Source organism: Oryctolagus cuniculus, chromosome 16 (genome assembly GCF_051225735.1).
Source record: "Oryctolagus cuniculus isolate XC-2025 breed Fujian yellow rabbit chromosome 16, ASM5122573v1, whole genome shotgun sequence".
Lineage (NCBI taxonomy): Eukaryota > Metazoa > Chordata > Mammalia > Lagomorpha > Leporidae > Oryctolagus > Oryctolagus cuniculus.
In genome coordinates this window covers 88,760,782-88,773,712 of record NC_142882.1, presented here as the reverse complement: position 1 = coordinate 88,773,712, position 12,931 = coordinate 88,760,782, and the positions used below count along the sequence as shown (strand labels likewise).

Genomic DNA, 12,931 nt, shown 5'->3' with positions numbered 1-12,931 from the left:
CAGCCCTGCCCACCAGCCAGCCCCAGGCCCCCCTGGCCACACAGACCAGCCATCGCTTCTTTATTAAAAACACGAAACCCTGTGGTCGGCAGGATCTTTCCTTGATGCCCTGGGAAGCGAGCGGGGCTCCCAGCAAGGCAGCCAGGGCCCCTCTGGACGCGCGAGGGACGGGACTCTCACTGCTGCCTGTTTGCTCTCCTGCACACAGAGCACAGGGCGGGGGGGGGGGGGGGAGGCTGGGGGCCGCAGGGGATCCTGCACACAGAGCCACAGGGCAGGGGGGAAGCTGGGGGCCACAGGGGGATCCTGCACACAGAGCGGGGGGGGGGGAGGCTGGAGGCCACAAGGGATCCTGTACACACAGCACAGGGCAGGGGGGAAGCTGGGGGCCACAGGGGGATCCTGCACACACAGCACAGGGCGGGGGGGGGGGGGGCTGGGGGCCACAGGGGGATCCTGCACACAGAGCCACAGAGCAGAGGGGGGGGTGCTGGGGGCCCGCAGGAGCCTCCGTCAAGGGTGAGATTCAGGCACAGGCCCCACCCATCTCCGGTGCCTTTCCCAATGCCACTTCCCACCTGGGATCTCGGCCCCCGCTGACCGCACAGCCACAGGAAAGGGACATTCCCTGCAGACACAGAACCTGCACTCCCCACCAGCCGCCCTCCGCCCGCTTGGTCAGAAGCTGTGAGTCCACCCCGGCGCCCCAGACCTCCACCCAGCACACAAGGCCCGAGCCCTGGGGAGCAAATGTCACTCCAGGACCCCAGCCCCCCACAGTCCCCTCCAGCCGCCCTCCCACGCGGGGCCTGGACCCACCTCCCTCTCCATCAACGCTCCGTCCCAAACTCTGCAGAGGGCTGCTTGGGGGAAATTCTGGTTCCTTCTTCCGCCGACACTTACTGGGTTTCTCTGCTCACTTCTGAGCTGGCTGGGAGGCTCGGGAGATGTGAGCCCTCCCTCTGAAAACCCCCGTGAACAGGAAGACCAGAAACCACAGCTTCCTCTGCAGAGCCCACTGGGGCTGTTTACAGTTTTCAACGTTGAACAACCAGCTGCACGCACAGAGGGACGCTGAGCCAGCCGGTGAGCCCGCTCCACAGGCAGCCTCACCCCGCACCGGCAGCCGCGGGCCCGCGCCGGTGCGCACGTCTGACCGTCCTGCGCGTTCAGATGCCAGAGCCAGACAAGCGAGGGGCGGCCCCTCCCCAGGGACACGGAAGGACAGCCCCGACACGTCACTCCCACCTCGCGCTCTATGGCAACGAGACTTGCGAGGTGCTCGGGCTGCAGGTGCCTCCACCGCCCCCAGGCCTTGTGCGTGAGTCACCACTCTGCACTCCCCTGAGCAAGCCCCACTTCACTTCTTCCGCGTTCACCTCCCGGTCTGGGAAGGACGAGTCGGATCTGCTGCTGGTATCGGCCCTTTGACGTGGAATATTCCAGAAGAGCTTGCAAACAGGACAGGGCACTGAATTAAACGTTCTGACTAACCAGAGTGACGGTCAACGCTCCCAGACCAACAGACACGCCGGCTACAACGCAGGTGCCCTCGCCCGTGAGGGGCTCCCGCCTCCCCGAGCCGTGCCTGTGCCCGGGCAAAGCCGTCTTGGGCAGTGCCGCCCGATGACAAAGCATCGCCTCTCTCAGTGAGTGCTTCACGGAACGCCGTCCTGAAAGTGAAAAACAGCGCCCTGTGGGGAACTTCCCCGTCGTCACCAGGCCCAAAGATCAAACCACCCTGAGACGAGCCCAGCGTTAGGTGAGACCAAACCAGCGTGCCGATTCTCAACACAGTTCTGCCCATGAGAACGTGGACTTCGCACGGCAAAGCTGCACTCATCCGTAACACTGAAGGGCGAGAGGTCCTGATGCTACGGACTCCCGACTTCCGAATGACCCTCTGGTGTGCCCATCACGAGAGCACCTGCCCGGATGCACAAGGGACAGGCCGCAGCTGGGCCTGTCTGAATGGACACAGGCGTCACACAGCCTGTCACCCACCTCCCCTACAACCCACAGGGCAGCACAGCTCAGTCCTCTTCCTGACAGAGCACAACCAGGCAGTCCGCCCACTGCGGCTACACACAGGCCTGGGAGAAGGGAGCCTTCCAAGGAAACAGAGCCACAGCACAAACACTAGTCAGCACGTCCAGGGTCGCCTAGGGCGAGCACGAGACAGGAGTCCGGCACAGGAGCCCAGAGAGGGAGCCACGGCACAAGGACAGGCCAGAGCCATGCCCGCAGCACCGCCCACACCAGAGGCTCACTGCAGGGACAGGGACCCAGTGCAGTGCCGGCCAGAGCTCTGGGGGCAGAGGGAAAGACCAGCCCACGCCCACCTGCTTCTCCCTGTGAACACGCCATCCGCGTGACCTGAGAGGCACACTCCCTCGAACCCTACTGAAGCACCGCGTCGGCCCCCCCAGGAATCCCATCGTCAGCAAGAGAAACAAAGAGCTACAGTCATTATGCAACACCTCAAACTGCAGCAGTGGAAACCGGAGATGCGCTTCCTTTCTCCTGATGGGAGGACGTACCTGTGGCCTTGGCTTTGCCTCTTGGCCACAGAACCTAAAATACTTACTATCTGGCCCTTTAAAAAAAGATTTATTTACTTGTTTGTTTGTTTGAAAGGTAGAGTGACGGGGCCTGGCGCTGTGGCATAGTGGGTAAAGCCGCTGCCTGCAGTGCCGGCATCCCATATGGGCTGCTCCATTTCCGATCCAGCTCTCTGCTGTGGCCTGGGAAAGCAGGGGAAGATGGCCCAAGCCCTTGGACCCCTGTACCTGCGTGGGAGACCTGGAAGAAGCTCCTGGCTCCTGGCTTCACATCAGCTCAGCTCTGGCCGTTACTGGCAACTGGGAAGTGAACCAATGGATGGAAGACTTGTGTGTGTGTGTGTTAACTCTTTCAAATAAATAAATAAATCTGAGGAGAGGAGAGGAGAGGAGGGAAGGTAGAGTGACATAGGAAGGGGGAGAGAAGGAGAAAGAAAGAGATCTTCTACCCCCTGGTCCACTCCCACACCCAGGACTGGGCCAGGCTGAAGCCAGGAGCCAGGAACTCCGTCCACGTCTCCCATGCAGGCAGCAGGCGGCCACGTCCTTGAGCACAGAGGCAGGAGGCTGGAGCGGAGGCGGAGGCAGGAGGCTGGAGCAGAGGTGGAGGCGGAGGCAGAGGCAGAGGCAGAGGCAGAGGCGGACGTAGAGGCGGGACTCAAGCCCACTCAAGGCACTCCAGGATCCCACCTGGCGGCCGAGCCCCCGCGCCTCCACCTGTCCTCCACGTGAACTCTGCCGACCCGTCCCGGCCGCCGTCTAGGAGAATGGCAGGAACAGAGTCCAAAGAGAGACACAAACATCGGCACCAGCAAGAAGACTTGGCTGTAACAGGAAGGTTGCGCGCGGAAGGATCAAACCCCAGACCGGCTCTCCTGATCAAACTGCAGGATTTCAACAGAACTCGGCTGCCAACGAGGGAGAACCAATGTGTCACGTGTGCAGGGAACACGGTGATCCTGTCACTGCTCCCAGGGTCAACTTAAAACCAAGCTGCTGGGCTGAGGTCTGGCACTGCGGTTAGACGCCTCCCAGGACACCTGTGTCCCAGCTCCGCTTCTGGGCCGGCTCCCTGCTAATGCACCCTGGGTAGCAGCACCAGGGCCCATGCCACCCACAGGGCAGACCTGGATGGAGCTCCAGGCTCCTGGCTTCTGCCTGGCCCGGCCCTGGCCGTTGCAGCCATTTGGGCAGAACCACCGGATGGAAGATCTCTGTCCTCCCTCTCTCCGTGCAACTCTGCCTTTCAAGTAAATAAATCACCTTAAAAAAAAAAAAAAAAAAAAAAAAAGGCCAGCACCGCGGCTCACTAGGCTAATCCTCCACCTGCGGAGTGGCACCCCGGGTTCTAGTCCCGGTTGGGGCGCTGGATTCTGTCCCGATTGCCCCTCTTCCAGGCCAGCTCTCTGCTGTGGCCAGGGAGTGCAGTGGAGGATGGCGCAGGTGCTTGGGCCCTGCACCCCATGGGAGACCAGGACGAAGCACCTGGCTCCTGGCTTCGGATCGACGTAGCTCCGGCTGTAGAAGCCATCTGGGAAGTGAACCAACGGAAGGCAGACCTTTCTCTCTGTCTCTCTCTCTCTCTCACTGTCTATAACTCTACCTGTCAAAAAAAAAAAAAAAAACTATGCGACTAACAGCCTAGACATCCTTGATGATAAAAAATTTTCCTTTTGAAAGAAACTCTAGAGAAACTAAAAAATGAACTCTTGCCCCCCTCAAAAAAATCATGACCCCCACGTAAAACACACTAAACTGCAGACTGCAGCCTAATTCTGAGTCCCCCACAGAACGCAAGCCCCTCCACCTGGTCTCGCTGCTGGCACGTTCCCCTTCCAAAGCACAGTGACAGCCCCCTCCCCATGGGACCCTTACAGGACCCCACACATCACAGGACCCCCAGGGGATGCCCACATTGTTCCTATATGTGCGCGTCTATGATAGTTTAACTGACAAATCAGACACAACAGGGGCGGCGTGGAGGCCCCGCGGGTTAAGCTGTGGCCTGCAGTGTCGGCATCCCATGCGGTTGCTGGTTCAAGCCCCGGCTGCTCTACTTCAGATCCAGCTCCCAACAAAGGCACCTGGAAAAGTAGCAGAGGATGGGCCAAGTCCCTGGGCCCCTGGAGACCCAGAAGAAGCTCCTGGCTCTGGCTTTGGCTTGACACAGCCCTAGCTGTTGTAGCCATCTGAGGAATGAACCAGCAGATAGATCTTTCAGTCTCCGCTCTCTAACTCTATCTTTCAAACAAATAAATGAATCTTTAAAAAAAAAATAGATACAGTAAGAGATTATTAACAGTAACAAATAATAACCTAGAGCAATCACAACAGTATTCTGTCCCCAAACTGGCAGCATCAGTACTCCTGTGTCTCAGGGCCACACTAGGTAGGATCCGGGTTAGCTGAACACAGTGAGACACCGTGGCCCTGGTTCCGAGAGGCCACGGTGCTCTCATGACGACAGGTGGACAGCACACCCAGCCTGCACACACGGAAAAGGGTCGGTTCCTGTTCCAGGCAGGGCACGGTGAGATTCCATCCTGCTTCTCAGACGAATGCAATCTAGAATTGATTATTTTTGGAATTTTCCATTTAATATTTCTGGACCTGGCTGACCTCAGTGAATTTAAACTTTGGAAAGCAAAACTGCAGACAAGGGTGGGGGGAAGGGATTATCGTGCATACATTCTCCCGCTGACCATAACCACAGCATTTAAAATAGAATTCAGGCTACAGAGGAGGCACGTGGCACAGCAAATAAAGTCCCCAAGTGGAGCCCACGCCCCACGGCAGAGTGCCTGGCTCCAGCCCGGCTCCTCTGCGCCCAACTCCTGCTCTTGCTGCTGTACACGCTGGGAGGCAGCAGGCAATGCTCAAGGGCGTGGGAGACCCAGGCAGAGCTCCTGGCTCCCGGCTGGCCCAGTCCCGGCTGGCCCAGGCATCGGGAGGGTGAACCAGCAGATATCTCTCTCTCTCTCTAATAAAATAAAGTTCAACAAAAATCTAAAGAAGAAGAATTCACACTGCAGCAGGTGCTAAGTGTGCCCACTGCTGTTGATGTCATGGCTTCCAGGGTCCCCACTGGGGGCAACAGGCGGCTTCAAAAAGAAAAAACATGAACAGCTCTAACTCAAAACGAATCCAGAAGGATTTGTCCTTAAGTTCTTAAGTTTTCTGGGATTTTTTTTTTTTTTTTTTTTTTTTTTTTTTTTTTTTTTTACAGGCAGAGTGGACAGTGAGAGAGAGAGACAGAGAGAAAGGTCTTCCTTTTTCTGGTGGTTCACCCTCCAATGGCCGCCGCAGCTGGCGCACCGTGCTGATCCAATGGCAGGAACCAGGTATTTATTCTGGTCTCCCATGGGGTGCAGGGCCCAAGCACCTGGGCCATCCTCTACTGCACTCCCTGGCCACAGCAGAGAGCTGGCCTGGAAGAGGGGCAACCGGGACAGAATCCGGCACCCCGACCGGGACTAGAACCCGGTGTGCCGGCGCTGCAAGGCGGAGGATTAGCCTAGTGAGCAGCGGCGCCGGCCTACCCTGGGATCTTTTTAATGCTCGCGTGGAAACATTGCTACCAACATCGCTGGTTTCATGACCCACAGCCAGCAAACCCCACCCACAGAAGCAGCCCCCATGGCTGCCGCCACCACCACGTGCAGGGACCGTAGCAAGAGGGACCAGCCCTGCTCCCCAACTCTCCGCCCTCTCCTCTGCACAGCCTCCCCTCCCCCTGTCCTCCCACCCTCACCCACCCTGCAGACCAGGCTCCCCCAGCCCAGGGTACAGGGAGAAGCTGCCTGGGTACACAGCTTCAAACCCACACGCCTCTGCCTGCTGCACTTTGGTCATGGCAATCCACGCTCTGGGCCACGGTGGGCACTGAGCCCCTGCGGCCAGCGAGGGGGCTCAGAGGGCCGCGTCAGCTCCCCAGGGGGTTCTCCACCTGCTGGACACTGAGCCGCCCCTCGCCATCAGCAACACCACGGCAGGAGGCCACGTGCACAAACTCCACTAACAGTGGCTTCAGTGGGAAGGTTTTCTCAATGAATGTATTTTGCTATTTCTTCTGAGACGTAAATGTACTTTTTACTAAGGAAAAAAGTTTGAAGTTCATTTTGGAAATATCCAAAATGTTTAGCAAATATCATTTTCATCTTTATACTGAGAAACATTCAATAGTTTGGGACTGTGCTACATGGGCAGCAATGTGTTGGAATGACCACTTTCATCCTAAATTGTCATGTTCATGCTTAGAATAACCACTGCAGGGCTGGCGTTGTGGCACAGCAGGTTAAGCGACCGCGTGACAGGCCGGCATCACATGTGAGCACTTACTCAACTCCCAGCTGCTCCACTTCCAATCCAGCTTCCTGTTAACACACCTGGGAAGGCTGCAGAAGATGGCCCAAGTCCCTGGGCCCTGTACCCACACACGAGACTAGCAGGGAGCTCCTGGCTCCTGGCTCCTGGCTCCTGCCTGACTCAGCCCTGGTTGCTGTGGCCATCTGGGGACTAAGGCCATGGATGGAAGGATGGACAATCTCTCTCTCCCTCCCTCTCTCTCTGTCTCTCCCTCTGTCACTCCGCCTTTCAAATAAGCAGATATATCTTTAAAAAATAATAAGGGCCAGCATTGCAGCACAGCAGATTGCAATGCCAATATCCCACATCAGGGGTCCACTCAAGTCCCAGTTTCCTTGCCTCCAACCCAGCTCCCTACTAACGCGCCTGGAAAGGTAGTGGGAAATGACCCAAGTGCTTGGCTTCCTGCACCCATGTGGGAGACCCGGATGGAGTTCCTGGCTCCTGGTTTTAGCCTGATCCAGGCCCAACTTCTGTAGGCATTTGGGGAGTGAAGAAGTAGATGGAAGATCAATCAATTGGTCACTTGTTCACTCTCTCTCTCTCTCTCTCTCTCTCTCTCCCTCCCTCCCCTCCACCTGTCTGTTGCTCTGCCTTTCAAATAAATTAATTTTTTAAAAATTGGTGATACTATGGAGCACATCTGTTAGTCTCTGTTAAGATTACAAAGGTACATTTGCTTTCCCAGGAACTGCATTTTCAGAACTTAACCCTACAGATGCATTACACAGGCCGGCGCCACGGCTCACTTGGCTAATCCTCAGCCTGCAGCACTGGCATCCAGGTTCTTGTCCCGGTTGGGGTGCCGGGTACTAGTCTCGGTTGCTCCTCTTCCAGGCCAGCTCTCTGCTGTGGCCCGGGAAGGCAGTGGAGGATGGCCCAAGTGCTTGGGCACTGCACCTGCATGGGAGACCAGGAGAAGCACCTGGCTCCTGGCTTGGGATCGGCACAGCACCGGCCGTGGCTGCCATTAGGGGGTTGAACCAACGGAAGTAAGTCCTTTCTCTCTTGTCTCTCTCTCACTGTCTATAAAATAAAAATGGCAAAAAATTTTTTAAAAAAATGCATCACACACCTGTGACAGGCTAGCGGCAGCTTAACCTGTTCAATATCTGTGAGGGTAAACTGACAACCTAGTAGTCCACAACCAGGCGTCTGGCACAGTGGTCAAGCCATCACCTGGGCACCAGATCCTGTTTCAGAGTTCCTGGGTTTGAGAACCGGCTCCACTTCTGACTGCAGCCTCCTGCTGATACACCCAAGGAGCAGCAGGTGTCGGCGCAAGTACAAGAGTCCCTGCTTCCACGTGGGAGACCTGGATTGAGTTCCACGCTCAAGAGTTCCGCCTGGCGCAGGCCTGACCCTGGCTGTTGCTGGTATTTGGGAAGTGAACCAGCAGATGGAAGATCTTTCTCTCTGCCTTTCAAATAAATAAAAATTTTTTAAAAAGAGTAAGTAATGATAGTAAAAGATTAGTCTCGAGAGTAAAATAAGGACTTTCAAATGGAGACACCTGGCAAATGCCACCCTAGCCAAGCCATCACAGTTGTCATCACCACCCCAGATCCAGGGCAAGGAGACGTCACGCCCGACACACACGCAGAACTGCAGACGGCACCTCCAGGGTCCCTACCACGAGTCAGCACAGACAGAACCAAACTCAGTGACCGGCGATCTCCACAAACGCCAACCATCGAGCAGAAGGAGCACGAGCCGTTTCAGATCCAACGGGCCCACGGGGCAGAGACCTGGTGCAAAGACCGCTCGCGGATGACAGCAGGTCCGGACGGCCACCAGCGAGGCGGCACAGAACATGAGTGGCGTCCTCCTGACCGAGGGTGAGCTGAGCGGGGGAGGGCGTCCTGTCCTCGTACCGAGGGAGGCACACGGTGATGGGGAAGGCTCACAGGACGTCACACCTGCGGCTCATTCCTAAATGGCTCAGAAATGCAAAACAACCGGGGAATCTGGGAGGAAGGTGGCGGGGAATCTGGGAGGAAGGTGGCGGGGAATCTGGGTACCGTGTCTGCAGCTTTCATAGATCACAGCTGCTGGGGGCCGGTGCTGTGGTGCAGCAGGTGAAGCCACTGCCTACGATACCGCATCCCATATCAGAACACGGGCTCAAGTCACGACCCACTGCTCTACTCCCAATCCAGCTCCCTGCTAACAGCTTGGGAAAGCAACAGAAGGGGGCCCAAGTGCCTGGGCCCCTGCACCCACATGGGAGACATGGATGAGGCTGCTGGCTTCAACCTGTCTCAGCACGAGCTGTTGTGGCCACTTAGAGAGTGAACCAGTGGATGAAAGATCTCCATGTCTCCCTCTCTCTAACCCTCACAAATAAATAAATAACTTTTTCTAAAAAATGTAAAGAAGTAAAATATCAAAAATTGTGCGGGGCAGGTGCTCGGTGCAGCATTTACGACGCTGCCTGGGACACGTGCGTCCCCCAGCAGAGTGCCCGGGTTCAAGTCTGGGAAGCAGCGGTCATGGCTCAACGACTTGGGTCCCCACCACCCTCGTGCAAGACCTGATCTGAGTTCCAGGCTCTTGGTTTTGCCCTGGCCTGAGCTGTTGAAGGCACCTGGGAAGTGAACCAGCAGATGGAAGATCTCTCTCTCTCTCTCTCTCTATCTCTCTGCCTGCCTTTCAAAATAAGTATTTTTAATTGTACAAAGAACAGGGAGAATAAATGGAAAGATACTGCTTGCAGGTTTCTGGGCTGTTTCTTAAAGATTTATTTATTTGAAAGACAGAGTGACAGAAAGGGAGAGAGATCTTCCATCCACTAGTTCATTCCCCAAAAGGCAGCCACAGCCAGGGCTGGGCCAGAATGAAGCCAGGAACTCCATCCAGGTCTCCCACATGGGTGGCAGGGACCCAAGGATCTGGACCACCTTCTGTAGCTTTCCTAGGCACACTGGCAGGGAGCTGGATTAGAAGCAGAGCAGCCAGGACTAGAACCAGCACTCTGATATGGGATGCCGGCGCTGGTTTAATCTGCGGCCCTGCAAAGCCAGCCCCAGCTTACAGGGATCCCTACAGGATCAGAAGCAGTGATCCCTAAAGGAGAGACAGCTAAGAAGCCAGCTGCAACAGGACAGAACACTAAAAACACTCAAGTAACCCAGAAGACCAAAACAGAACACCAGGAAATAGAAAACAAATAAGATGGCATTAAACAGAGCCTACCAATGTTACATTAAACCTACCTAAGTGGGATTTGGTCTCTAAGGAGCGAACCAGTGAACGGGCACTCGCACGCCCTCTCAAATAAGGAAGGGAGGGAAGGAGAGGAGGAGAGGTGTCCGGCCAGATGTGATGGGCAGGTGGGCTTCAGCCAGTCTGAGAACGCAAACATGAGCCACGGGCAGTGATGCATGGGACAGCAATGAGGGCCGCCAGCCATCCTGACTCCTGGGCACCCTCACCAAGTCACACAGGGTCACACACGTGACCCCAGACCTGTCCACAGTGTCTCCTCAACACGTGTCCCTGCCACAGAAACCAGCCCAGGCCTGAGCACAGAGCCGTCATCGTGGCCCACAGGCAGCAAACCAGAGTTTTGGGAAGAACTTGTGTGGAGCTGTAACCTAGAGGATACTGAGATTTACATAAATCAATGTTTTTCTGTCTTTTTCCCCAAAGCTGCAAGCAACGACACAGGCGAAGAGGCGACTCCGGCCGCAGGGATGCCCCACCCAGGGAGGCAGCAGGGGTCAGCCAGCCACTCTCGCTTCCAGAACCCAGTTCCTGGCCCTCCCCGGGTTACGGGATACACTACCGCTAAGCTGCAGACAAAGGCCAGCCCCAGCTTCCCAGCGGCCTCACCAAAGGGGATTACTTCCACCGCACACCCGACGCCGGCCGCCAGCACAACCCAAGCGAGACGGCGACTGTTCAGGCAACACGTGCGAGGACAAGGGCTGCGCTCCTGGCACAGGCACAGAACTAGGGAGAAGGTTTCCTGTTTCCACTGTCAAAAGAAAAGGCCAGAGGTTCAACTGACAAGTCAAATGTGAGACGTGCGCCGACAGGGACAGGAGCACAGGACCAGGCCCACTCAGAGCCCACGCCCAGCACGGGGGCGGCCCCAGCACGCAGGCCCTGCACACAGGCGCCACTTCCCGGCCACTCTGAGGGCAGCACGGGCCCTCCCACGTGCAGGCGACAGCGCAGGTGCACGGCAGCCCCCGGTGTGGCCCTAAAGCAGCCAGGCCACAGGCCCTCTGCAGCAACGTTTTGTCGGTCAGCAGCGGAGGTCCAAAGTCGAGGTGCAGCAGGCAGCTTCCCTGGACGGCTGCAGGCTCTGTGTCCTCCCTGTGCCCGACCACACCTCCTGTCCCCCCATGCCCTCCATGTGTCCTCCCCGCACCCTTCCCATGTCCTCTGTGTCCTCCACGTGTGCTCCCTGTGTCCTCATACTGTGTCCTCCCTGTGTCCCCCCACACCGTGTCCTCCTCATGTCCTCCCTGTGTGCTCCCTGTGTCCTCCCACAGTGTCCTCCCCGTGTCCTCCCCGTGTCCTCCCCATGTCCTCCCACGCTGAGTCCTCCCCGTGTCGTCCCATGCTGTGTCCTCCCACCCGTGCCCGCCCTGCGTCTTCCACATCGTGTCCTCCCCATGCCCTCCCCGTGCCCTCCCACTCCATGTCCTCCCACACCATGCCCTCCCTGTGTCCTCCATATGTCCTCCCCATGTCCTCCCACGCTGAGTCCTCCCCGTGTCCTCCCACACCATGTCGTCCCACACCGTGTCCTCCCCATGCCCTCCCCGTGTCCTCCCACACTGTGTCCTCCCAGTGCCCTCCCCGTGCCCTCCCACTCCGTGTCCTCCCACTCTGTGCCCTCCCATGCCGTGTCCTCCCACACCGTCCCTCGCGTGTCCATGCCCCATCCCCCCTCTTACAAGGACACAGCCGTGGGAGAGCGGTGGCTACTGCGATGGTCGCCATGCCCTCCCTGTCCTCCCCATGTCCTCCCACGCCGTGTCCTCCATGTGTCCTCCCACACCCTCATGTGTCCTCCCATGTGTCCTCCCACACCGTGTCCTCCCTGTGTCCTCCATGCTGTGCCTTCCCACGCTGTCCCTCACATGTCCTCCCACACCATCCCTTGCGTGTCCGTGCCCCATCCCCCCTCTTACAAGGACACAGCCATGGGAGAGCGGTGGCTACCGTGACGGCCGCCGTGCCCTCCCTGTGCCCTGTGTGCCCTCCCACGCCGTCCCTCACATGTCCTCCACGCTGTGTCCTCCACGCCGTGTCCTCCCATGCCATCCCTTGCGTGTCCTCCCACGCCGTCCCTCGCGTGTCCTCCACACCATGTCCTCCCTGTGTCCTCCCACGCTGTGTCCTCCCACGCCATCCCTCGTGTGTCCTCCCATGCCGTCCCTCGTGTGTCCTCCCACGCCGTCCCTCGCATGTCCGTGCCCCATCCCCCCTCTTACGAGGACACAGCTGTGGGAGAGCGGTGGCCACCGTGATGGTCACCGTGCCTCCATCATCCTTTCAGGGCTCCAAATACCAGCCCAGTCACGTCCCGAGGTCCCGAGGCCCCAGCACGTGAACTCGGGGGCCCCAGCTCGGCCCAGGCAGGTAGGGTAGGAGAAGGAAGCACGTCAGAAACACGGTATACACAGTGACACCGCCGGAGGCCGGGCACAGGCCTCGGGACGCGATGCCCCTGCATTTACATCTGAGGTTTCCCTGACAGACAGGTGCGCCATCACCGCCACCACGTCCGCGTCCTCCACCCGCACTCCCTCGCCTGCTGCTCCGAGGTCCGGGCTCGTCCCGCACACCCAACGCCCACAGGTAGCACGGAACTCCCCAGGCCTCCGAGTGCACACAGGCCCGGAGCCCCCTTCCCTTCCTCGGGACTTCCGCCCGTGCCCCGGGTCCCCGCCCGTCTGCTCTGCGGCGCTGTGGCATCTGCGCTCTGCCGCTCTCATTTTAGGTGTGCTGCTGACGCTCGGTGCAAGGCCCGTGCGTCTCCCCACAGC

At 58.0% G+C, this 12,931-nt stretch overlaps 1 protein-coding gene across 3 annotated transcripts in view; it reads right to left on the bottom strand.

Moving 5' to 3' along the window:
• CCM2 (CCM2 scaffold protein) overlaps positions 1-12,931 on the bottom strand; it is a 49,879-nt gene that overhangs the window by 32,179 nt on the left and 4,769 nt on the right. The window contains exon 1 of one of the 3 annotated variants that reach the window (XM_051853127.3): positions 820-973. The exons of the other annotated variants lie outside the window; for them this stretch is intronic. Coding sequence (XP_051709087.1) covers positions 820-831 — 12 coding nt within the window. The 5' untranslated portion in view covers positions 832-973. Of the gene's footprint in view, positions 1-819; positions 974-12,931 lie in introns of those variants that run through there. 3 annotated transcript variants of the gene reach the window in all.